The sequence below is a fragment of the Sinohyriopsis cumingii genome, chromosome 14, assembly GCF_028554795.1.
Source record: "Sinohyriopsis cumingii isolate HCF-2022 chromosome 14, ASM2855479v2, whole genome shotgun sequence".
Lineage (NCBI taxonomy): Eukaryota > Metazoa > Mollusca > Bivalvia > Unionida > Unionidae > Sinohyriopsis > Sinohyriopsis cumingii.
The window spans coordinates 71,191,840-71,219,444 of record NC_142974.1 but is presented as its reverse complement, the minus strand read 5'-3'; the positions used below and the strand labels follow the sequence as shown (position 1 = coordinate 71,219,444).

At 33.9% G+C, this 27,605-nt stretch overlaps 1 protein-coding gene across 9 annotated transcripts in view; it reads left to right on the top strand.

Moving 5' to 3' along the window:
- The window catches only part of LOC149784106 (E3 ubiquitin-protein ligase TRIM56-like), a 60,689-nt gene extending 38,202 nt beyond the window's left edge, over nucleotides 1-22,487 (top strand). For 2 of the 9 annotated variants that reach the window (XM_089932201.1, XM_089932196.1), the window contains 4 exons: nucleotides 676-699; nucleotides 1,649-1,672; nucleotides 5,576-5,593; nucleotides 15,697-15,753. In XM_089932201.1, coding sequence (XP_089788327.1) covers nucleotides 676-699; nucleotides 1,649-1,672; nucleotides 5,576-5,593; nucleotides 15,697-15,738 — 108 coding nt within the window. In that variant the 3' untranslated portion in view covers nucleotides 15,739-15,753. Of the gene's footprint in view, nucleotides 1-675; nucleotides 700-1,648; nucleotides 1,673-5,575; nucleotides 5,927-12,166; nucleotides 12,200-15,696; nucleotides 15,754-22,430 lie in introns of those variants that run through there. The other 7 variants (XM_089932195.1, XM_089932200.1, XM_089932199.1 and 4 more) reach the window with 7 other exon arrangements.
- Nucleotides 22,488-27,605: the final 5,118 nt, after the last annotated feature.

The window sequence follows — 27,605 nt, the reverse complement described above, 5'->3', positions numbered from 1 at the left end:
ATCATGGGTTCGATCCCTGGTCGAGTCATACCAAAGACTTACAAAAAATGGTACTAAGCATCAAGAGGTTAGTGTTAGGACTGGTTGGCCTGGTTTCAGGATAATGTGACTGGGTCAGACATCATGCTACATGTCTGCGGCATGATGCCCCAGTGCTAGACATCACTATAAACTGCCACATTGCAGACATCATAGCGATATGACTGGAAAAATTGTTAAAGCTATGTTTAAAATCCAAATCATATCACAACACCTTTAAGTACTAGATAAAAACAATTTCTATTACATGTATAGTGAATGCTGTGTCGTGTAGCGATTAGATGTGAGTTTTGGTGAAACAAAAATAAAGTCTTCAAGTTTATAATTTACACCATTCGTATTCCTGAACAAAGCCATCATGGATTTAGAAAAAAGTAAAAGAAAATTGTCTGCCGTTTTTATTGGCTGTAGAAATAATCTGCAAAAAGATAGAAAAGTTGAAATTTGGAGGCCTAATTGCGAGACAACCACCATGGTAGAATAGTTCAAATCACAGCTATTGTGGAATACTCAGGTAATAACATGTACTGTATTTTCATTTGCAAATTGTGCATGCGTATCTTCCCTTTTTGTTGAGAGTAAATAAATGATGTTTTCTTCACCATGTTTATTATCTCATTGATTATATTCTTTCAGGAAGAAAGGGAGAAAAAAGTCAGAGTAAGCATCCATGTTTTTGCTTCTAGCAATTATGTACAACTTAGGCTCATTACATGCTTTCAACTACTCATACATGTATTTAAAAATAATTATTCGTAAAGGTTACCTCATTGGTTGCCACAAAAATGTTATCTCTCATGCATAATTTGTTATTTATTTATGCTTAAATATTAATACCACCATTTCGTGTCACATTAATTATCTTAATGATTTATTTTAGCCCATCATACAGTTCTGTCCTGTTTGAGTCAAATAAAACTACATTTTATAAATGTAGATATCTACTACAAAACAATATATAATTTAGAAAGAAAAATAGATTTTGCAGATTGTAATTCAGGATTCCCAACCATTACTAAACGAAGAATCATTGTGTAAGCATTTTCGTCTTGAAAGGTCTATGTATCGAGGCCTCCTAAAGGATGCAAAGCCTTTATCATTTTGTTATCCCCATAGTCAGATTGCTTACTAATGAAGGATTTTTTTCAAACCCTTGTCTAGTTCATCTGTGTTTCTATATCGTACATTTATTGCCTTCATCAAAAAAGGCATGATATGTACTAGCTGCAGAACAATGATGCTTGTTTGAATTAATACATGCAAACATTCAGTTATGTTGTTTAATCGTTCATACATTTTATTCAAGACAAGGGTCTTATGACATTGTCCATGAAAGCTGCACATATTCTTTACATATGGACTATTCGGCCCATAACATTACATGAGATGTTAATTTGTTTCTTTTCTCTGATATTTTGTAATCTTAGACATTGGAGAATAATACAAAAAAACAATATCCTGGTGAAATTTCTATTTTGGGCAAGCTGAAAACTTTCATTACAATTGCGTCTAAATTAAAATAAATACATTGTCATAAATATATATTGATGTGCAAGTAAACCCCGTTTGTTTTACAATTTTTAATATCAAGTGTGTTATATTCTTTCAGGAAAAACGACAAATACATGAATATGTAAGTATTGATATATCTTGTGTCAGTCATTGAGAAGTATTAAAATATCTCGTGTCAGTCATTCAGAAGTATTGTTATATCTTGTGTCAGTCATTAAGAAGTATTGATATATCTCGTGTCAGTCATTAAGAAGTATTGTTATATCTCGTGTCAGTCATTAAGAAGTATTGATATATCTTGTGTCAGTCATTAAGAAGTATTGATATATCTCATGTCAGTCATTAAGAAGTATTGATATATCTCGTGTCAGTCATTAAGAAGTATTGATATATCTCGTGTCAGTCATTGAGAAGTATTAAAATATCTCGTGCCAGTCATTCAGAAATATTGATATATGTCATGTCAGTCATCAAGAAGTATTGATATATCTCATGTCAGTCATTAAGACCATGTTATATATAGTGTTTTAGGCCTGCTAAACTTTATTCAAGGTTATAGGAAAGCAGTATTTTTACAAAATTGTTCATATTTTAAGCTGGAAAGAGTACTTATAGACTTGTAACAGATAAAATCAAAACAATCCTATTGTGCGTTCATATTTGTGTCTGTTGTATCTTATCAGGTAAACAAACTGATGACAAGTATGTTTTAGATAAATACTGAAATACGTTATGGAGGCAGATTTACAATATAGTGCTGCCACAGTGCAACCTTATTAAAATCTTAGTTATTTTACTTTCCTTTGGTATTTAGTGTATCCATATTAAATGGCAAAATTACACAGATGCTGTTTAGTACTTTAGTAAATAAGTCATATTAGTGTGATTTATGGAACAAAAACATTTGAAATTGAGGTGCTGAAGTGTACCACGACTGTTATATCCTATGCTATCTTCCATTGGCTGGATATTTTTCGTTATTTATTTATCCTTAAGGTTTGCCTACATTGTTTTGAAAAAAACATTGAGTGAGATATGCAGTCTGTATCTTGTCCCATAGGTTGATAACATGGAATGCACTTCAAGTACATGCATCAATAATGAGTTTTAGGCAGTTCATTTGCGTCATACACAAAGGTCAGAAAACCAAAGCAGTGTTCACCCTCTTGACCAGTCATTTTGACATTCACGCAGAGGTCATAACCCAGTGCCCAGTGAATATATATCTATCCATGGACAGTCTGAGAAAATTATATCCCTTTTCCCTATAGTTATTGTTCATTTGGTGAATATATTGTCAGCATTTTAGGAGGAAATGTGGTTACAGAGAGATAGGTTGAAGAATCATATTGAAATAAAATCAAATATACCCAATATAACATTGGTATCAGATTTCTCAAACCTCAGTTAGTTCTTAGAGTGATAGTTCGAACTATCTGGCAGTGACTTGTTTTACAAGAAAGAAAGAAACACTTTACGAAATTTATCCAGTCCTGAAATGGACACATATAGCAGTATCAAAAATAAAATTAAAGATGACACCCACATGATGGATCTGGTTCACTGGTTCCCATTTTGTGTCTCAGTATGCATTATTGGCGAACAGTCCTTTAACACATACATGAACAGGTTTTCTTTTACGGGGAGGATAAATGCATGTTTAGCAAAACATACTATGGTTTAAAATCTGTCATAATGGAGATGCTAATGTGATGAATGAACTTTGTGACTATTTAGAATATACCAAAAATATTAGTTTTATTATAGAAATTTCTTGTGCTGGGTTTATGCAGAGAAACCTTTGATGGCAATATGTTTAAATTTTCTTGAAAATCAAAATAAAATATCCATTTCTGTTTTGAAGCAACAGTTACGTAATGAACATTATCCTAAATTGTACAGATCCTCTTCAGTGAGTTTCTAATTAACTACATTCCCATTAGTACCACGTCCCCAATTAAGTTACCTAGCCGACATGATGTACAAATACAATCTTTGAAAAAAAAGATTGAGTTTAGGTATAAAGGAAATGTACTAGACAAAGTTGTTAGCCGTGTTTAGCCTCTCAGTTAACATTACAGCTAAGCCATATATAGGCAAATGATTATAAAATATAACTTGTTTATCATATGTAAATCAGACATACCATCATAATTACAAGGCCTTACACTGCAAGTGGAATTTATATTTCTGAATAACACAAATCTAAGGAACACAATCAGTTCAGTTTTATTTTATATACTGATATGTCTGTGAGTAGGTAAGGGGCCTGTTATGGTAATACAGATGATTACATTATCTTAATCATGTAGTATCTTTGTTCAAGGTGTGGATTTTGGCGTTTCTTATTGAAATGTGTCAGAGGGAAAATAATTATATGACCTTATCTTGGATGAGGTGTAACTTTTGGAACACATGTTGGAAGGAAATGATCTATGTGAACATTCTGGATCTAATCCTTTGTATTGGAAGGAATTAGGCTAAAATTATATCTATGTCCACATTTTGGATCTACCCCTTCATATTGGAAGGAATCAGACTAAAATTATATCTATGTCCACATTCTGAATATGGTGTGCCTTATTGTAATGTGTCAGACGGAAAAAATATATAAGCGCAAATTTTAGGTGTGATGCATCTTTTTGGAATGTGTCAGATGTACACAGAAATATATGTGCATATTTTGAGTGTGTTGTTTCTTCTTAGAATATGTTGGATGGAACAAATCTATATCTAAATTTTGGGTGTATAGTCCTTCTCATTAGAATGTGCTGGATGGAAAAACCTCTGTCAGCATTTTGTGTGTAGTATTTCTTATTGGATTTTGTTAGAAAAAATATCTTCCACAATTTGGTTGTGGTGTGTTGTTATTGGAATGTGTGGGAATGAAACAATATATATCCGTATTTTGGGTGTGGTATTTTATAATGGAATGTGTCGAATGAAAGAAATCTAATTCCAGTGTTTAGGTCTAGTCCATCTTATTGGAATCGGTACGAATCTCTGTCCACATTTTGGGTGCACTTTTATTGTAATGTTTCTGTTGTGGTGTTCCTTATTTAAATGTGTGGGATCTATAGTCTATATCCACATTTGTGTTTGGTGTTTCTTATTGGAATGTGTCGGACAGAAAATATATATATATATACATCTTATTTCCTTGGGTTTTTTTATGCGAGTTTGTACACATTTTGGGTGTGATGATTCTAATTTGAATGTGTAGGATGGAAAAATCTACTTCCACAATCTTGGTTGTGCTATATGTTTCTGTAGTGTGTTGAGTGAAAAAAATACAATTTCATCCACATTTTGGGTGTCATGTTCCCTACTGCATGTTGGAAGGAAAACATATTTGTCTACATTTTGGGTATATGTTTTCTTACTGGAATGTGTCAGACTCAGAGAAAAATGTTATGTCTACATTTTGGTTTTCCAGTTTCCCATTTCAGTGTGTCGGTTGGAAAAATTTATGTCTATATTTTGTGTGTACTGTTTGTTATTGCTTTGTGTTGGACATAAAAAAATATACTTCCACATTTTGAATGTGCTGTTTCTTGTTAGATTTTATCATGCGGAAATAATATATGTCCAGATTTGTTATGTGGTGATTCTTATTGCAGTGTATCAAAAAGAAAAAGAAAATCTATTCCCACATCTTGCGTGCAGTCTTTAGTCTTTGAATGTGTTGGATGGCAACACAAATATATGCCCATATTCTGCCTGTGATGTTTCTTTTTCGAATATATTGGACATGACAAGTTTGTTGACATGTTTTGTGCAATGTTTCTTATTGGAAAATGTCGGATAGAATAAATCTTTTTTAAAATTTTCTGTGTATTTTTTTCTAAGTGGAATATTTTGGATGGAAAGATAATGAAATTTTTCAGTGCATTAAACAGATTTTGTTTTCATTTTCTCCATTTGAAAAGGTATTGTCTGATGTCAGATTTTTTTATCAATGAAATAAGCTTTATGTGCATTAAATTTCGCCTTTTCTAATATCACGTTTATTATGTTCTTTCAGCGTGCTATGTATGGATATGTAAGTACTATTATTGTTACGTACATGCATTGTCAAATAAATGTAAATTTAATATAGATATTCTGTTATGAATAACCTTAATACAGATGTATTATCATTTAATTTATTATGTAAATCATCTTCTTATTTAGGACCAGACGTCGTTGACATTATTTTGCATCACATTAGGTTATACTAGTAGTTTATCTACACTTATAGCACAGTCCTTTTCTCGTATAGCTTAAAGAGACATCATACATTTCATAATACGTGTATATAACTTCTACAGTGGGAAAATGGAGTACGCTATAATAACAAAAATACATCTGGTGGATGAAGAACCTGACGAAAAACAGGAAGAACTAAACGATCAACTTGAAGCTACTGGCAAGCTTTCTTGCATACACATATTGTCCAGTCTAAGACTTGAACCCATGCGGAGACTTGTGATATTGTCAGTGGTCTGTAAAGGTCAGCACCTTAGAAAACTGTCACTCACATGTGGTCTCTTGTATATATGTATGGATGGATGGATAGTATGTATGTATGTATGTATCTATGTATGTATGTATGTATGTATGCATATATGTATGTATGTATGTATGTATGTATGTATGTATGTATGTATTTATGCATGTATGTATTTATGTATCTATGTACGTTCATATGTATTTACGCATATATGTATTTATGTATGTATGTACATTCATATGTATTTATGCATATATGTATGTATCTACGTATGTATGATTGTATGTATGTATGTATTTAGGAATGTATGTATTTAGGAATGTATGTATGTATGTATGTATGTATGTTTGTATGTATTTAGGAATGTATGCATACATGTATGTATGTATGTATGTATGTATGTATGTATGTATGCATCAATACAATTATTGGCCTACATAGACACTTGTACACAAATATTCAATAAAATTAATGCATACTTGAAAACTGCTGTACGTACTCACTGTATAGGTCAGAGTCAACTAATGTAGTTATTATCGACGTTAATGCTGCTGTTTGATTAGATTGCTACAGTTTCTTGGCATATGTGGCAAAACACACTTTCAACCTATCTCCATTATATCCTAGAGGAAGATTTTAAATTGATACAAATGATATGTTGCAAGTAGCATATTGGAAACACAAGCCTCGAAGATGCTCGCTATTAAGCTATGCAAATTCAGCCTAATGAGATCTCCTGATTTACACACGATAGCATCTGTGGGACAACAACAATATGATTAAAATAGTTTGAATGTGTAAGTCAACTATTTTATACACTGCCCAATTAGGTTCTGTTATTTAACAAATAATTAGCTAGCAGGGAACACCATTATATTCATACTTATGATGCCTCGGCTCATCTGAAGCATATGATCGGTCTGGAAGTAATTGATGAAATATCGCTGATGTATCAGTTAACCCAGTATCATTGAATATTTTAGGGAACTTTTGGCACCTCTTAATATCGTGGTATAATGAGTCACAAATCTAATCACATAATCTTTGATAACTTCTGCTTCAAATTATTTTTAAAAAATACTAGATGGCAAGGTGCAATATAGAAAGCTAATATTCAGATTTGATAACGTTTTTGTCAACTTTATAAATTGTTGCCTGCAAGTTAATGCTGATTATTAATTAAACAATGATTGTTTTAAGTTAATGTATTGTAAATAAGAATCATTATGAATACCCAAAGATATAATCATTCCCAAAGCGAGTACTATTTGCAGTGCCAGGCATAATTGAAGATCTGTATACTATGGACACAAATAGGTGAAATAAAGCATAATAACCAGTGCATAGAAAGATGACACATTCGGCATTAAACTTGAATTGTATGCTAGATAAATTAATAAGCAGTATTGTATGGATGCTGTTGCATCCTTTATTAAACAGTAACTAGCCCATGTTTAAACATTTATACCGGATTGTACAGTTACTATCCATACAATACTGTTTATTAATTGCTACCTGCTTAGCATTATGTAGGCAGAAAGGTGCCGTTTATAATAATTACTAATTATTGGTATTAGTAATAGAGTTGTAGAGTTTAATGCCATTTTTCAGCACAAGCTAGGCTATACATGGTGATCAGTATAAACGGTGGAGGAAGAACACGGGAATAACCCAGAAAGAATCACTGACCCACAAGAAGCTACTGACAAGCTTTCTCACATACCCACATTGGCCGAACCTGAGACTCGAACCCATGCAGACAGAGATGAGATGGCAGTGATCCGTAATGGTGAGCGCTTTAGACCACTCGGCTACTCTGAACCCCAGTAGTAGTAGTAGTTTTTCTTGTACTGTTTAATGCCATTTTTCAGCACAAGATAGGCTTTACATGGCGGCCAGTAGAAATGGAGGAGGAAGAACCCGGGAAAACCCTTGAATGAACCACCGACCCATGAGAAGCTACTGGCAAGCTGTCTCATGTACCCACATTGGCTGGGCCACCCAGTAATAGTAGTAGTAGTAGTAGTAGTAGTAGCAGTAGTAATGCTAGTAGTTGTTGTGTTTACTCTTTTATTTACCCATAATGCATTTTGGTCATGAATGACTTGATTATATTTGAAAGTCACTGACGCATATCCAGGTATAATAATGACAATATATACATGTGCTATTATAGAACCTAGCTTAAAATCTAAACAATAACAAGTTCACAGAAACATTAAATTGTTTTGGGATCCTAGCGTTTTAGGTAATACTTTTCTTTTACATGCAAATGCATATAATCCTATAAAGACTTAATGAAACAAAACTTCAAAAGAAGAAATTGTACTGACCAATCATCCGATCAGGTGAGGTATGGAAGAGAATTACCACAGTGTAACAAAGTGCTATGAAACATTTCAGCTGCGTAAAGATAGATACGTGAATTGAATGTGATATTTTTAAAGAAGTCCGATGTGTTTGCTATTTGCTTAAAGAATTACAAAGTAGAGTCAGCACATTATTTTATGCATGTACATCTGTAGTTGTGCACACACCCCTTTGCTGAAAATGGACTTGTCCAGAAACTGACCCAACATAATGCCTCTAGCTGGCTATGGTTGGCTAAACAGCAAGTTAGAATCAGAATTGCTGACAGATTGAGCTTGGGAGAAGATTATATATATATATATATATATATATATATATATATATATATATATATATATATATACATAGTGTAGTAGCTAAAATCATATACCAAACTAAAGACATCTTTGAGACAAAATGATCAGAAGAAAACTCGTAGAGTAAGTTTTCATCTTTGGTTTTCATGTTTTCCTTTACAAAACAGTTGGAAATTGGAAGAAAGAGAAAAGTGAAACCTCGTATTGACATACAGAAATATTTTCAACTTCAGAAGTGTATCCATTTGCAAGAAGAACAAAACTGAATGAAGATGTGATAATAATTACTTAAAAAAGCAAGATTATTATGTGCTCATTTTTTTCTCCGTTAACTTTACAGTCAGAATTGTTCAGTATTATACACCTTCATATTGCATTCACGTGCATAAAGGAACTACTTGCTATTGTAAACAAATAAGGGATGCAGATGCCAGCACTTTTGATTTGTAAACAAATCATGTACACTCGTGTAGTAGTTGCTTTACGTTTTGGTTGATTAAATTTGTTTCTGAATGAAGTAAAGCAGATGTTTAGTGGACTGCCACATACCAGCTGCTCTGGCACATTCCGCATTAACCTTTTTGATACAATGATTTTGATTTAGGCTAGCTATATGGAAGAACCCAGAAAGGTCCTTACAAATAACATACAATTGACAAGGCATAAACCGTCTTCTTTAGCTGGTAATAAGAATGGCAAAAAATATACTTACAGTTTTACATCCTGAATTTCTTCAGAATGTAATTTCTTAGTTCTTCAAATCTGAATTACTTGAGCCATGTCATAGGTTCTCAATCTTGATTAAACATTTCGAAATTGTACTGAAATTTTGAATATAAGTGCAATTACATCCTCCTTGCTGCACTCAAAATGAAAGAAGCATTATTTTCCATATCATCTTTTTGATAATTGCAATTGAAAGACTTCATATTTTTCCCACATTATGATTTCAGATGTTCACTGACAGAAACAGAAACACATTTGCAGATGTCAACATGCTTCTCCCTCGCTTATTCAATCCGATGTATTTCATGTGGAATTGTCGCATATAAATCCAGTCCATAATCATGAAATTTCATATAATAGAAACATATACCAAAATCTATTCCTTCCAGATCAAATGGAAACATTGTTGCAATGCGCATTCATTCACAATATGACTCCAAATTTCAATTTTAACTAGACACGCTATTTTCTTTCGAAAGTTATGTTGAGCATGTGACTAAGTTCAAATTTATCTGGACGGAGTTATGTGCGCAGTAATAATGTTACTGTTGTGTTATGATAAATCTACGCATCTGTATTTAGTTTGGAATACGGCATACATTTAGTTACTTTGTTTCTTGAAGTGTGTTTTGTTAATATAATTAAGTATTAGGTAGAATAAGAAAATGAGCATATAATAATATAATAAAAAAGTCGCTGCATTTGTATGGGAAAATATGAACTCGTTTTGTTGGATGGATATACTGAACTCCCAAGGTCATGCATTATTTACATCCCAAAAATTTGTTCATATTTTCCCACAAATGCAGTAACCAAAAAATATAAAATTGTCCACACTGATTAGGCTCTACGGTGTTCTAAATAGATTGTTTATGTATGACTTCTGCTAAAAAGATAAAGAAGCAGTTTGATGTCAAAACAAAGCAGTTTGGTGTCAAAACGAAGCAGTTTGATGTCAGAATGAAGCAGTTTGGTGTCAAAGCAAAGCAATTTGATGTCAGTACAAATTGTTTCATCAGTGATAAATATTATATGTGAATTAATGTTGAAACAGACACCTTCTACAGTAACATAAAACAAATATACAGTTGAACAACACAGGTAATTACAAAAAAGATAATGTATTTGAAATAGCATTAGTTAGTAAGAAAGATGTTGGCTTGTTCGAAGATGAGATGAGAGGTATATTGATACAAGAAATGCTTGGCTACTGAGATACATTATTTCCTTTCAGAACTGTCATAGTACAACAACATATGAAAGAGCGAGAGAGAGAGAGAGAATGGAAGGATTGGAAAGTGGCACTGCATATTTTAAATCCTCTTTCTGCAACCCAAAATTTGCTGTCATCATACCTATTAAATATTGTAAACTCAAATCACATATTATATAAGTAATAGTTTGACAAAGAAGTTTAATTTATGCAAATTATTATTTATTGTTACCCGAATATTTCTGGTCTTTAAAATAACCAGAGATAAAGGTCACAATTGTCTGTCATTCTTGCCATATTGGGAAATGAAACAATAGACTAACAGAAATGCGCATAGTATTATACATTTGTTATTGTGTGTTGGCACTTGAGATTTACTGTGTGTTCTACTGAAAAGTCCATATGGAGTATAATTGATGATTATGCGTTTGTCTTTCTTCACACGAGATACGATGCTTGTGTGTATAGACTTGACACAATAATGATTATTTTTGGTATTTAAATTTCTGAGTGTGAGACAGGTTGCATATTTCTCTCATACTGACCTGAACTCATCCAAAATAATCATTGCTATTGAGAAAAGAAATATCTATAAATATATTATTTGTTTTAATTTAATCTCTCTCTCTCTCTCTCTCTCTATATATATATATATATAAGAGATTATTATATATATATATATATATATATATATATATATATAAAAGATTATTCTTTCCTGCAAGTCGAATGTTCTGTCCTTCTGGATAATATGAAAACTACGCATGCTTTACGTATACAGAATTCAGCTTTTATTTGCATCAGTGTAAATATTTTTGTATTGCCGTTTACTGTGAATAGAAAATTTACAGTATTTTATAGTCCATGCTTTTATTTCTTTTAGCTTCTCTTAAAGATTTAGAAAATTAGTTTGCTTGTTGTTTTAAAAAAGATGTGTGCTTTTGTTGTCCAAAAAGTATGAATATTGTATTACATAGCATGTATATTGTATTACATAGCATGTATATTGTATTACAAAGTATGAAATTATTATATTACAAAGTCTTATTTTCTGGGAGATTTTCATCAGTGATTTACATTATTTGTATAATGTCTGCGTTTTATAGTTCTTTTCTGACTAGTATATATTGTTTAAGATTGCCACTAAGGAATGCAGAATCTATAATCTTTTGAGTTAAATTTTTATACACCCATCACATATGTAATGTTCGTTAAAACTATCGTGCTACGTCTTCAGCATGTCTTATCTTTAACACATATTTAAAACACCCAGAAGCAGCACAAGAAATGTTGCCAGGAAATTTGTTATACTCAAGAAGTTGGATAGAGTACGAAGGCTTTTGCTTTTATCGATATGCTTGACCTTCTTAATGGCTGCATAGATTTTTACAACAACTTTCCTCGATAAATTCTGATTTTTCACCAGCATGTACATGAAGCTGTGGCCTGCATTCTTTCTGTACTTATCAAGCTATTTTTCTAAACCTTATGTGCTTCGCATGCTTCTTTCACCTGCAGGTATTTCAGCATCCTTAATCAAAAGATACCATAGCATTGGACATAGGAAAGAAGCATTTGGTGAGAGTCAGCATCTCCATTGCATTTCTTGCGACCAACATTTGGAGTGCTGGAAATAGTTGAGTAAATTGATGTTGTCAAAAAACAGATTTTGTGGGAAGTAACTTAACTCGGACTTAATGTACTAATGTACTTTACAATTGTGTAAAGAATGCAACGACACCAAGTACAAAGAGGTTTCTGTTTCTTTAAAATTATTTTCTGGAGAATATTTGGGATGGGGTTATGTTCCCACCTTTGCTAAAATGCAACTCCTAGTTCGCATGACTTGATGTCCTGTCTTTTGGAGTTGGAAAAGAGAGACAATACTTGCCTCATTGTTTTGGATAAGAAATTGTTAACATTTAGTACACTTGTCGCAGAATGTTCGAGAAATTCCGATGATGAAGGCTGAACTTGTGTAGTTTTATCAAAGTCAGAACATCACATTGCTGAATATTTAGTCTTTTAGTCTACAAAGTTTGGTGTCTTTCTTTCTAACTCATATTCACACTTCAATATATGCAAAACACATACACATATTATGTGAAAACAACCAGAAATTTAAGAAGATGTACACGTATTAGCAATAAAATATAAAATACATCCAGATTAGCAATTCAGATACAAGAAGGTTGCAATTTTGTTTCCTTCAATGTAATCTTAATATGATGTTCAAAAGTAAATGTTAGCTTACAGACTTGCAACATTGATTGTATTGATTTAAACTGTTTCCTCTCAAACTACTCTGCCTGTTTGTATAGTAAGCTATTTAGCTTGTTCGGAGACGGGTTGGATTTAACGGCACTTTCATCACTTTGTTGGTTATACTTCAATATTGCAGAGCTAATCTGAACAAGTTGTGTTTGCCGGAATAGATTGTTCATATACATGTATACGGTGTTGAGCCCAAAGCTATACTAGCTGAACTAACATGGAAGGAAGATATTGTATATATTTTAGAGAGTTGGTTGGACCTCAATCTTGAACTATTAAACAATGTGTTCGGCACTTTTGTTGAAATATTTTGAACAATGATTCACTTACAAATGCTAACTTTGTAATGCAACACAATTGCCTAGGTAAATAACCCAGTCGTAATTTCAGATTAGTTCAAACATCATGTATTTCTGTAACGGTTACATAAATATCCGGCTGAAATTCTCGCAGCGTATTAAAACGCCTTTTGCCTATAAGGGTTGTGCATTATACATAATAAATGACGAAATAAAATTAGAATATGATTTTATGGGGAAAAGGCATAGAGAGAGAGAGGGAGAGAGTTTACATATGCCATGTGCAAGCAATGTGCTATTATGTGACGCTGAATTATACAGTTTGTATGGTCTTCAGGGATCGAGAAAAACGTGTAAAATTTCTGATTTGTTAAACAAAATTCTGGTTTTCATTTATGTTCTTTCAAATTATATGAAGTTATCTTGAAAATCATTCACAGCTGAGTAGAATATACATGGTCAGCAAAAGTGACAGCTGATATATATATATATATAATGCTAGTCATTCACAGTGGATATAGAAGATTATTTCATATATGGCTCATATAAGGAGCATACTGTATATGACTTCATGTTGTACCCATTAAGGTCTACAGGATATTGCATTATATTTTCCCATGCTAGTAGCAGGGTGGCACACATATGGTTTATCCCGCTTGTTTGCTATAAATAGTTCATAATTCCCTACTTTGTTCATTATATTGTTTATATAAATCTAACAACAGTGTGGTTTAAAAATGACTTTAACTTATATTTTAACGAAGATGTATTGGGTCAAAGTTATCACTATTTTTATGATTATACATGTTACATTCACTAAGAAAAGAAGCAGTATAGTTCAGAAAGATACCAGGGAAATGTGCCATAATGAATCTTATGAAAGTAGAGAACCTTGTTACATGTATGCTGGTCTGCTTTGTGGGGTCAGCTGGTTTGCTGATTTATAATTTTGAGCAGATACACTTCCTATTTCTCCCTGCTTTAGTTTCAATATTTATTCCTAATTTGAGACTAAATTATTATTTAATGTGAAAAAGGTTGCAATGATTGTTGCAACTGTTTTAAGGTTTCCTGTTTGATGCATATTTTCATGACTTATATTACCCCATAAATGGTTACCCCAATTCATCTTCTTTGTTTAATTTTGACACGAGTTAAGCCCAGATTGTTATTAGAACTTATATTCTTAATAAACCACTCATTCAATAAACGTGGGGGTCCCGAGTGGCCAAGTGGTCTAAAGTGCTCACCGTTACAGATCACTGCCATCTCACCTCCATATGCGGGGGTTTGAGTTTCAGGCTTGGCTAATGTGGGTATGTGAGAAAGCTTGCTGGTAGCTTTTCATGGGTTGGTGGTTCTTTCCAGGGTTTTCCCAGATTCTTCCTTCACCATTAATACTTACCGCCATGTATAGCCTATCTTGTGCTGAAAAATGGTGTTAAACCCCATTACAACAACAATAAATGTGGATGATGATATTGCTCTTGAATTTGTTTGAATAGTGTTATTGATTTTGTTTTTGTTTGAATAACCTCTATTAATTACTAACCCGGCCCCCAAAGTGATTTTATGTAGGTTCTCGACCTCAACATCAGTAAGTAATAGCAAAATATCTTAAGCAATCCGTTCTGTACTCAAGGGAATTTCAGTGACATGTTGGAAATATAACTTGAAAAAAACAGTGGCACTAGCATTGAACGTTGAAACAATTCAGTTTTGACATATTGTTAATCTAATATGTCGTTACTCTGTAATGAGTATGTCGTAGATCATTTCTCAAGTCTTAAATATAGTCTCAGCAATTATTCATGTTTAATGGAAAATGCAGTAATAAATCCCCCAAAACACGCAAACGAACACTTTTTCATACATGAAAATGAGTAAGAGAGAGAGACAGACAGACAGACAGAGAGAGACAGATATAGAGAGAGAGTGTGTGTCTCAACTAGGCAAGAAATAAAAGTTCCTTTGTAAAATCACAATGAACACTCTAATGTTGGAGATTATAACAAACATGGTTGGTTAGAGTGTCTGCCACGGATGTCTTGGGTTTGAACCCCACCCAAGTCATACTAAAGACTTAAAACAATGCTACTTATCAGTTGCCATGCTAGCCGCTCAGCGTTAATAGGTTAGTGTTAGGACTGGTTGGCCTGGTGTCAGGATAATGTGACTGGGTGAGACATGATGCTACATGTCTGCGGCATGATGCCCTATTGCTAGATATCACTATAAAAAAATTGTCACACTGTAGACATAATAGCGAGATGACTGCAAATTTGTTATAGCTATGTTAAAATCCCAAAACACAGAAACGCACACTGTCTTATTAATTAAATGTATCCTGCATGTGTAGTATTTTTCTTATGAGTCATGAAAGGGCTTGAATTTTTTAAAAATATACGAAACCCCGTTTTAGTAAAGTGTCTGAATAGGGATGCAGGAGTAAAGTGATGTTCTCTTTCTTTTCAGCCTTGGGTAAGTGTCTACATTCACTGTGAATATGCACCATGATTAACAGCAGGCAAGATATTTCCCCACAAATGTTATTGCTTTTTTTGTAAATGATGAATTGTCCCTGCAGTTGCACGTATCCCAATACCCTATTTATCAAAACTATTGACTTCTGTTAATATGATGAGGTGAAAATGAGTGATAATAAAAAATAATTGTCATCTTTTCATGCTCTTATTTTACACGAGTACAGAAGTACATATGGTGATCCCTGGAATATTATAGTATTGTTTTATATGGATGATTACATCGTTAATTTTATTTATCGCAGCCTGCTTTTAATGCGGATTATTAAATAAGGCAAGGATCATTACAAGTCAGTGCATTGTGCACACGAATCCTAATGAATGCCCGATATTAAACGGTTCTTTCCCCGATTAGCCATTTTTATATTAATTATGGTAAGTTTTACCAGGTATAAGATAATACAGGTATGCCAGGTCACAAAAGGCATGAAATAAAAGAGAATGACAAGAATATAAATATAACTGAATTTATGTGATATTTATCAAACGTAAATCATTTACAATAGAAAATAAGGAACATATTTTAGAACAATCCACAACATTCTTTTAGATATGGAACAATTTACGTATTGATAAATGATGCTTTCAATTACATTCAATCTATAAGGAACGTACATGCACTTGGTTTTTCTTTGCGCGGTATAAGGTAAATGAAATTTTTTTAATACTTTCGGCTGTTAAGTAATTTAAGATTTTGTATTTACCGTAGTATCAATTTTCATGTGGGACTGATTTTCGTGCTTTCTTTGTTGCCCTGATCCATAAATTTAATTCCCCAACGCAAAATGTGCCACGTAGGATGATGACCCCCCCCCCCATTTTCTTACAGTGTTTCATTCCTAGAGATTAACACAGCTACTAGTCTTTGATAAATCAAGGTCAGTACTGTAATCTGATAATTAAATATTAGCTTTTGCATGTGTTTTACTTTTTATTTTAACCTTTTGAAACAAGAACTATAAATCATTTTATATTGTTTCAATGCACACGTTCGATAAGGTATCCAATAGCTGTAATTTTACACTCGCTGCCTTAAATTGATATGTGAGGTAAGTAAGGTTAGAGATAAAGTAGAGAAGACGCATAAGGTATTCAAACAATAGTGATACTGAAAATGAAAGAACAAATAATACAAAATAACAGTACATGTAAATTAAATACTTATTCAAATCGATCCTTTATTTGAGTACAACTATTGTTGAAACATTTAAATACTTCTGAAAGCACAGTTCATTTTATCCATGCATTTTTAATCCAAAAGAACAAAAATCCTGTAAAGTACTATAACTATTTTGTAAAACACTTATTAATGAAATAATATGTATATACACTAATCACAGCAGACTATTAAAGCTCACACTTCACAGATTTTTGGACAAAGCCATTATATTAACATTGTGTCAATTAAGTCTCATTGTACACACAATTGCTTCTCGGGTAAATAATCCCAAAATTGCTGAATTAAACAAGCTTTCTCAAAACCACTGATAATTAGGTAAGATCTTTCACTCATTGTTCCGTGAGCTGCAATTATCCATTCAGCGTGAATTGGCTTGATTAATGAGGTTGCAAGGTTTACTAATAACTAGTAATTTATTTTTCTGTAATGGCGTCCATGACCTGTTTAGCATAACACTCGTGGAAGTGTGACTTTAATTCTTCCTTGTACTCTTTAGTTACCGTCAAGTCTAGTGGTTGAATTCGGTCTGTGCAAGAGGCAGGCACAAACATCAGCTGCCTGGTAAGAATGTGCCTGCGCCATGTTCGCAGTTTCTGACGGGTTAGGAAGTCCAGGAACTGAGGCAGGTCTAAGCTGAATTTTGCCACTCTTAAGCCACTGTGTTAATGCCATGATCATCAGAAAGTACTGATGGTGCAACTTGACGGACAGTGGGTTAAGTAAGAGATCATTCATATAAACTTTAAATAACTGATTGGCCTAATGTTGTTGGCTGCGTTGGTTTACTTTGATGTTGAGCACTCAAACTAAAACATGGCAAAAGTGATTAATCTTGACAGGATTTTATTGTGCTGATATAGATGGAAGTATTGTTTTAGTGTTGTTGGCTGTGTCGGCTTTGACTGATGTTTTTCACTTGGTCAAAAACATGGTGTAATTATTGAACTTGCCAGGTCTTTGATTTATGCTCATACAGGTGGTAGTATTGTTTTAACAATTAAGGTGACCACTGTTTTTTTTGGCATAGTTCTTTTCTTTATTTTGGGTTTTGGTAGAGGTTAAACCATGTATTCTTATTTTGGGGTTTTGTAGCGGTTAAACCATGAAATTAGATACCTACTAATATGCTAACTTTGACAGGCAAAACTACGAATTTATCTACCCACGAAAATGCCTTTTTATATACAAAACCACGAAAATTAAGCCCAATGAAAATAAATGATACTATAGTAATTAAGTTGGACTAGTTTGCACATTTCACCGCTTTGGAAACCATGTTGTGGAACAATCACACCCCACACCTACACATTAAAAGCATCAACTTTGTATTGATACTCAAATGTCTTGGACGAATTTATTGAGCCATACGACAATTGTTTACTCTGGTCCGCTGGGTTTAATTCTCGTTACGAACATCCCTACACTTAGTCAAAAGCGTCCGATGGGGAAGAGAATGTTTTGGACAGGCGATAATCACTCAATTGACGATGACAAATGAAAAATACACACAATGTTACATGCATTGTCATATAACACTAATAATGCACACTGTCACAAGATAACCAGGTTGGATTTCCGGATTCACAACAAAACACTTTTGACGATGATATAAATACAATATTTAATAATGAATGATTTGAATGAGCAATTTATTATGAACATGTACATGTATATATAATTCAAATATTGGATTTAATTAACATAAGAACGGACAATCTTAATAATGAAAAATACAAATAAATTACTTTGCAAAATACAAAGACAATAGGTGAATGTTTCACAACGATTTCACAATGAAAAGATGGATATAGTTTACTCAGCTAGTAAACAAAGTAGATTTTTACACATGTAGTAAAATGAATTCACTCGGGTAGTGAAATTATGGTGATAAAAAGGGACAGATATACAACTTATCTTTACAGTCCCGAAAGATACAATGGGTTTACGAGCCCCAAAATTAGCCAATGGCTGATTGATTATATGTAAGGAGATACACTTCGTCATCAACACAATTTATTTCAGCTCGACGGCTACTACAGTTAATTCCTGTAGTTGGCTTTACAGCTAGCACCATGTCGACCCCAATCACTTTGATAACTTTGAACACTTGGGTCACTCTGGTTACTCTGGTTACTCTAGACACTCAGGACACTCCAAACAGCTCTACACAGCTCTACACACTCCGGACACTCCAACAGCTGAAAATATATCCAATACCGTATACTATACTTGACTCGGGCATAATGACGTAATGACGTTATGCACGGTAAGTTATATGGATTACATTACCAGTACAATAATTACACAAAAACGGGTTCAGAAGTAAACCTAACCCAGCTTGATGAGAATCACATTATACTAAACATTTCTTAAAAATGTAGCTTTATATTACTGATATAAATCTCTTGCTAAGTCGCAAACAAGAATATAAATATGTGCATTATACTGCGTAAACCAAAGCTACATAGCAAACATATAAAAATAAACGTGGTAGTACAATAGTTATATTTTATACACAAGAAATTAATAAACATACATACCTCTACAGCTGAAGATATGCAAGTCCTTATAGTTGACTGCTGACTGACAAGACTGTTTGTAATGTAAAGAATTTTACCTAAGGTGAGGTATTTATACACAGATATGGTATGTGCACTGAAGGCATTTGGTTCTTCCCATCAAAAGCACTTTGCACGTGCGGCATAGGATGAACTGAACTCACCATTTCGAAATACAACGCAATATACATAAATCACCCTCGGATATCGCTATACACAAAAAATGAAACCCGAGTACATGTATTTAAAAAATAAAAGAATTAATACAATTCCGTGACACACACACAATACCACTTACACTACCTCTCGTGATGATAATAAAATATCTAATGAAGTAAGATTAATAGAATCCGATTCAAGTCCAATTATTCAGATCTCTTTTAATTGTACAGTGCTATCATTGCACTATATTAGGAACTCACCAAAGTCAACGTTCACACATGTATCCTGATGGAAATATCACTACACAGTTTGTCTCCATGAATTGACAGTTTATCATTCATAAGTCACCAATATAATTATATACGTATTCTTAACAAAATGTCAGCTTAAAGTGGCCACAAATTGAGCACTATTCATTGTTCCAGAATTCAACACTTATTTTTCCTACTTCTGTTTCGAATCTCCCCTCCACCTAATGGAAACTATGTGTGACCATTATTGAGACTCCCTCAATTACAATATGCGCTTTACATGCCAAAGTGCTCAGCAAGGTCTTTGGTTTCAATGACCCCCTTCATGCACTTCGAAATCTGTCCTTCACCAGCCAAAATGTTCGGGGAGAATAATGTGAACATACACCCCCTCATGCATGCCTGCCTGCCTCCTCCACATGTATCACTGACTAACTGCTTTATATTCTCAAAACACCTGAATATATCTATAAAAACTTGCTTGCCACCCGGCACAAGCATCATGCAGGAACACATTTTTTTCCCTTATAAACGCAGTGTCAGTTTAGCTCAGTTCACGCTTGGCAATATGTTATGCTCAAACTGTAGATTCGATGGGTTTATATGACAATTCAATCAAGTTAGGCAGAATATTTCTTAAGTATTATTCCGAATAGACATCAAACATGATTGATTCAAATTATTCCACAATATAAAAGTCTATGTTTTTAATTTAAAAAATGAGTTGTCACTTGCAGCATTCATGCTTGAGGAGTTGATACAATTCAGACTGAACAGAGTTTTCCTTATCAAACAATATTCACCAATATTTGCACATGCAAATGGTCTGTTAATAATGAATCACATTGTATATGTGTTCCATCCAGACCAATCACATTGTATATGTGTTCCATCCAGACCAATCACATTTGTAGTTTTTATGTCACCAAACATGTTCTGGTAGAATTTAATAGGAAGTGACACAAATTAATTTGATATCAGCAAATACCACGTGAGTAGTACCAATTAACATTTTCTATCATTAATTAGCATGTGAATAGTACAAACTATTTATCTAATAGTGACTAGCATGTGAATAGTACAATCTATTTATCTAATAGTGACTAGCATGTGAATAGTACAAAATATTTATCTAATAGTGACTAGCATGTGAATAGTACAATCTATTTATCTAATAGTGACTAGCATGTGAATAGTACAATCTATTTATCTAATAGTGACTAGCATGTGAATAGTACAAACTATTTATCTAATAGTGACTAGCATGTGAATAGTACAAACTATTTGTCTAATAGTGACTAGCATGTGAATAATACAAACTGTTTATCTAATAGCGACTAGCATGTGAGTAGTACAAACTAATTTGTTGTATCAGTGAATAGCTTGTAAATGGTACAAGTTATCATTATCTATCAGTGAGTAATATGTGTGTAATATTAACTATTTTTCTATGAGTGAATAGCATGTGTAGTAAAACCTAATGTTTTCTATCAGTAAGGAGCATGTGAGTAATGCAAATGCTGTAAGTCTCCAAGTGTGTCTGACCTAAATACTTATGACAGGTTTAAACAATTCAATTTCCAGATTGTCATATAATGTACCGACTGCTTAGGTGGCCTAGTGGTTAGAGCATCCACCTTGGATGCGTGTAGTCGTGGGTTCGAACCGTGGCTGAGTCATACCAAAGACTTTAAAAAATGGCACTTACAGCTGCCTTGCTTGATGCTCAGCATTAAGAGGTTAGTATTAGGACTGGTTTGATTTTTGGACATCATGGTACATGTCTGTGGCATGATGCTACAGTGCTAGACATCACTATAAACTGTCACGTTAAAGACAGTGTAGTGATATGACTGAAAAATTGTTAAAGCTACGTTAAAATTCAAAATCACATACACAAATAGTGTACCAAGTGCATATCATGTTTTGTGAAAATATATTTCATGTGGCTTTATTAGTCATCTTCAAAAACCCAACAACTTAGTTGTACTGATGCTTTATTTCAAACGGAATACTTTTTGACATCTCACTGATTTTCAGATAAAGTGGAAACAGCATAGTCTTCGTATAAATGCATAAGCATATTGATATAATGCATTGCAAAAATGTACTCAATATTAATATTTATATATGGATCAATATATGTTATACATATTAAGCACAACAAAGTGGATAATGGATCACCCTATTTGACACCAGCATGTTGCTAAAAGGAATTTGAATATCAATTTTGATCTTGTTTGCATGTTTTAACTGATTCACTGGAATGGATTTTAAAGCACTTTCCAAATGTTTGAATGAGCTTTGGATTCAGTATAGTGTTGTATTTGACTTAATCTTCAAAATTGTATTACTATACTAAACGTATTGTGTCCAAAAACCACCATAGTTTACTGTGTTTTTATCTTTGTGATGAAAGCACATGAGAATTGGTTGCAAAATAAGAAGACATGGTTTAATTATAGTGTGTCCGAATAAAGATGCTGTACTAAATGTATGCTTTCTTTCATTTCAGAATATGGTAAGTGTCTACATTAAAGGTGAACACACATCTTGATTTTACGTAAGTAAATGTGCCCGATGATTGTATGTGGTTCTGTGTGCATTATAACAAAAAAGAGGAAGTTAATTGTTTGACATGAAGTTTAATTTGTTTGGAAAATATTATCGCCGTGGTTGTAAATTTTTGAGTTATCTCTGCTGTTTTGCATAACCCTATATAGAGACAAGGGTTGAATAATTTTAGAGTCCCTGTTAATGTGACCATTACTTCAGTTTTATGTAACGAGACCACTATTCTTGTACTAAAATTGCATCCTTTTATACCTATTGGTATGTATGCAGTTCCAGTACATTTTTGATACTCAAGCAATGCTCCTTGAGGGATGCATATTAGCTGACCCTTCTATAACCCCCAGGACAATCTTCATTACAGTATCTGCATTCGTACCAATCCTGTTAACTGTGAGCTAAAAAATCACCTTAGAATAAGATGATGCAGAAGGAGCCACATTGAGGAGGCCATTATCAAACCTAATTGACAGAAACCCACAAACCTGTCCCCTTAGTGATAACTTTCCACATGATGTCCTAAACATGCAGAAGATCATTTGGTAGCAATCGGAGAATATTGAATTGGCTGAATGTCTGAGATATATATTTGCAGAAGTTCTAATGGTTGCATAGACCTAACAATCTCAAAGACCATTTAGTGTGTGTGAATGTAACTTTGGACAGTGCCACTGATGCTGGCATCTACCGCTGCAAGAACATGTGTTGCAGTTTCCAGTCATGTGACCTAGACTGAGTGTTATGAGAAGTTTGACAACTGGAGTTAGCTACACTATCAGTTAGAAACTAGGATGTATACATACAAATCAGTTTAGTCTGTCTTCTGATATGTGAGATATGTGCCACTTAATATGTTGGTGGAACGGTTGATTTCAGAGCTCAGATAAATAATAAAACAAGCCACATTCGCAATCAAATGAACTCGAAAGCCGCCAAATACTATAACTTGATGGGACATTTGGTAGAGTTCACTGAGATGCTTCCACTTAAAAAGAACAGTGCATGGACCAACATTGAATGCACATGTTAAGTGCGATACTGGATAACACAATTGAAAGCTCATGGAAGTTTGACCTAAAAACTAACTTCTAACAAACCAATTGCAGTCTTATCAAATTTATAGCCGTTTATCAGTTTTTCACCCGTATGCAAATTTCTAATAAACCATTTATGCAATGGATAATTATTATTATTACACTGGTCTACATTTGTTTAGAAGTTGTCTGCTTCAGAGGTAAAATGTGCTATTTATTTGTGACTTTTGATGTGCTGAATTCAAATATACAATTATAACAACTGATTGGAGTCTGTTTCCAAGATTTTGAAGATTTTAGATTTTATGTCTGTTCTTGTTGTATAGATAGTAGTGTTTTAATCATATATTATAAACCTAGGTCTTTTGATGTGTTTATGGTTGATTTACATGATAATATTTCACCCATCCTGTTTATGTAACACTGAAAAAAAGAGCAAAAGGGTTACATAAATAAAATTTATTATTAACCAAAAGGCAAAAAACTATTATGTATATATAAGTAAATAGTTTAGTCCTTATCCAGTGCTCTGCTAGCGTTTATCCATTGTTGCATTGTCCTGGTTAAATTGCTGACCGTGCTTGTTGCTCACTGATTTGCATTTCGGTGGAAAAAATCTTGATGAGAATGCAAACGATGTATGTTTAGTGATATGTTTAAACCAAGACTTTTGTATGCCTTGAGGAGGTTTTCCACCAACTCCCTGTAGTTTTATGCCTTGAGGAGGTTTTCCAACTCCCTGTAGTTGTTTGCCTTTTTTGTTTCCGAGAAAATTTGTTACCACGAACTGGAAGCCTTTTCATGGCATCTTTTCCTTGCCATGCAGTACATGGTCAAATGCATCATCTCAAAGAAGTTCATGAATCTGAGGACCAACTTTATCTTAGCTTTACTTAACCTTGGAAATTATCCACAGAGGTACATGAAAGCTGCTTGTGTTTTGTTCATGGCCTTGAAAATGATCTTCATTAGACCCAGCTTGATGTATGTACAAGGGTGGTAACAAAATCTTCCTGAAGATTCCACTTCTGTAGTCTGGAGCCCAACAGCTCTGCCTTACTCTTTGATAGTTTAAAATCCCTGACAAGGTCATTCAGTAAACCTTGTGTTATGAGATGTGGTTCAGATGAGGAGGATGGGAGAACGATTCATGTGCACCAGGAGTATAGCTCATGTAATGTTTGGATAATGCACAGTCTACTTTTTCTTCTTTGACACACCTTTCCCGACTGGAGGCAGCATGCAGAAGTAGCAATTGCTGATATGATCTTTTTGCTCTCTCCAACTCATTGGCAATAAAAAAGATATAGATTTCCTTTTCCTAATGAACCACTGGCGATGATTTGTTACACAAATGTTGCAGCATATATATGGGGCACACCTCTTGTCCTGATCTCCAGCTTTGCAGCCAAAATAAAGGTGATAGACTTTCTTAACCTTAATGGTTATACTGCATTTTGTGATGCAAAAGTCACTTCACCACAAACAGGAGAAATTATCTCCATTATTCATACAAGTACAAGGGATCTCTGATCTCTTTGGTAAACAGAGATGTGTCCCTTTTCAAACTTGAACAATTACAAATAAGAGAGCACGGCACTGTATGATTTCTAGAGCTGATTGTGTCATCCATGACTTCTCAGAATAAAATGATGCAGTTCATGTTATGTATGATGCAGTGCCAACTTCATATTGCATCATTCATTGTTTTGCCTAAAAAACAAGAAATGTCCAAAACCCGGTCATAGATTTATTCATAGATCCAGTCAGAGACGTATTTTAGTCATTTCTGGTTTAAATTGAGATCCCTTCCCTTTATAACTCACTTATGTTCCGCCATTCCCAAGTCAAGGGTCATATATACTGACCCAGTATCATATATATACCCAAGATGATCTCTTAAATGATACAAAGGATATAGACACACTCAATACTGCAGAGAAATATTCACTTGAAATAGATTCAACCTACCAAGATTGTGTAACACCAAAATCCAACATGGCTGACTCCTCTTCAGTTCCAAGCTTTCTTAAAATCCAACATAATATGCAGAGTATAACAATCACAGCTGACTCCAACAAAATTCCAACAATCAAGAAATTCTTGGATGAGAATCTACACTTCCAGCAGGGACACTCACACAATGGACTGATCTATAAATCCATGGATACAGATTCTGCCACAGTAACTCTATACATAACAACTGGTAAAATTCATGTACAAGGGCCAGGCTACACAGAATGGGTAAATTATTTTATCAGCACTTGTCAGCAAATGGTAGACAACACCAGATTGAAATCAATTACCTCTCAGCCAAGGGCTTCAACTCCCATCCCTGAAGCCCACAGATTTCCAAATCCAGTCAACAGTAACACAGCTTTACATGAAATAAGCCAGATTGCTATCAATGTGGTTGAAACTCCAGGACCCCAGTTTATGAGAGGTGCAACAAATTCCTTTGAGTTCCATGGAACCCATAACCAGCCTTGTACCTCCATACAGTGCTTAGTAGTGATAGGTATTCTCCAGGCCCAAGTAGAAAGGTTAGAACAGGAACTCTCTGCACTAAAATCAAAGAGGCTACACAGTGTTCAAATGGATAAACCAGGTGCCAAAAAAGTGTGCAAGAAAACCCAGACAACGCAATACACAAACATGTCAGAGGACCAGAAAGCATGTCAGGGCACTCAGACCATACCAAAACCAGCTATTAGAAAAAAATCATTATGCACACAAACAGATGCAACCACACCAATTAAACAATATGAGTCTCTTCTACAGGTATTAGATGGGCAGAGCCAAAAGTTAACTAAAGCACATGCTGTAAACACTGACCATCATGTGTCTCATTCGACATCAAATCCAGGTACTGAAGAAACTGTTCTAAAGACAACCTCCAATTACCCACAACAAGGAGCTAAATTAAATACAAATACTAAATACAGCAGTCACCAAACTCTCAGTCAGTCTAGTCATGGAAATCAAGAAGTTCAAACAATGCATCTGAACCCCCCACTGGTCAAAATCAACAACATAGTTAAAGACAGATCTCTTCTCATAGGATCATCAATAATCAAAGGAGTAAGAACAAGAGGGTTAAATAAAACTGATGTAAAAACTCATAGAGGTGCTACTATTAACACTATTACAGAAAAAATATTGGAAATGGATATGTCACCATATCATACTGTAATTCTTCTCATTGGTGGCAATAATTACAGTAATGGCCAATCTTTGAAGGGCATTGAGGATGATTATGAAAGTTTGTTGTATGCCATCAGGTCCAAAAACGCAGAGTGTAAAATAATCATCTCAGGTCTACCGCCAAGAAGGGATGCACTTATGACTCAACTAAATGACACCCTAAGTATGTTGTGTGAAAATTTCCAAATACTCTTTGTTCCGCAATACTGGACCTTCTTCAAAGACAATCTAGTGAACCAACAATTGTACCAGCGAGACCAAATCCACTTGTCCAACAGAGGTACTGCCATGCTCTTTAGGAATATAGACCAGTACATAAGACTTATAAAAGGGGTTAGGCATGAGTCAGACAACTGCTTGTATTGTGGAGAGCACGGTCATGTAACACAGCGGTGTCTGCATGGAAAACAGATTCGCTGCCATCTTTGTAATGAACTAGGACATAAGCAAAAGTTGTGCACATACCAATAGGTAGAAGGCTATGATGTACAGGCCTATGCAACACATATCCAGCAACAAAATGCATTAGAATATGTGTACACTTTTCAATGTAATAATTATAATTCTATAAACAGGTTTCAGGCACTATCTGATTTGTGTACAAAGTGCAACTTGTTAACATGTAAACAACTGTGTGATACTGTTCAAGTTACTTCTCCCTCTGAGGCCCCCCAAGTGTCTAATATGTCAATGTCTTCTTGTATGTATGTAAATCAGTCTCATATTGAACATTTTCAAATATCCACTACATGTGGTCATGGTACAACAGATGGATCTTGTATGTTATCTTCTTCATATGTTTATGTAAATAATCAAGGCAATGTAAAGAAATCTGACAAGTCTAAAAACAATATATGGCATACTACCTTGTCTGAAGATCA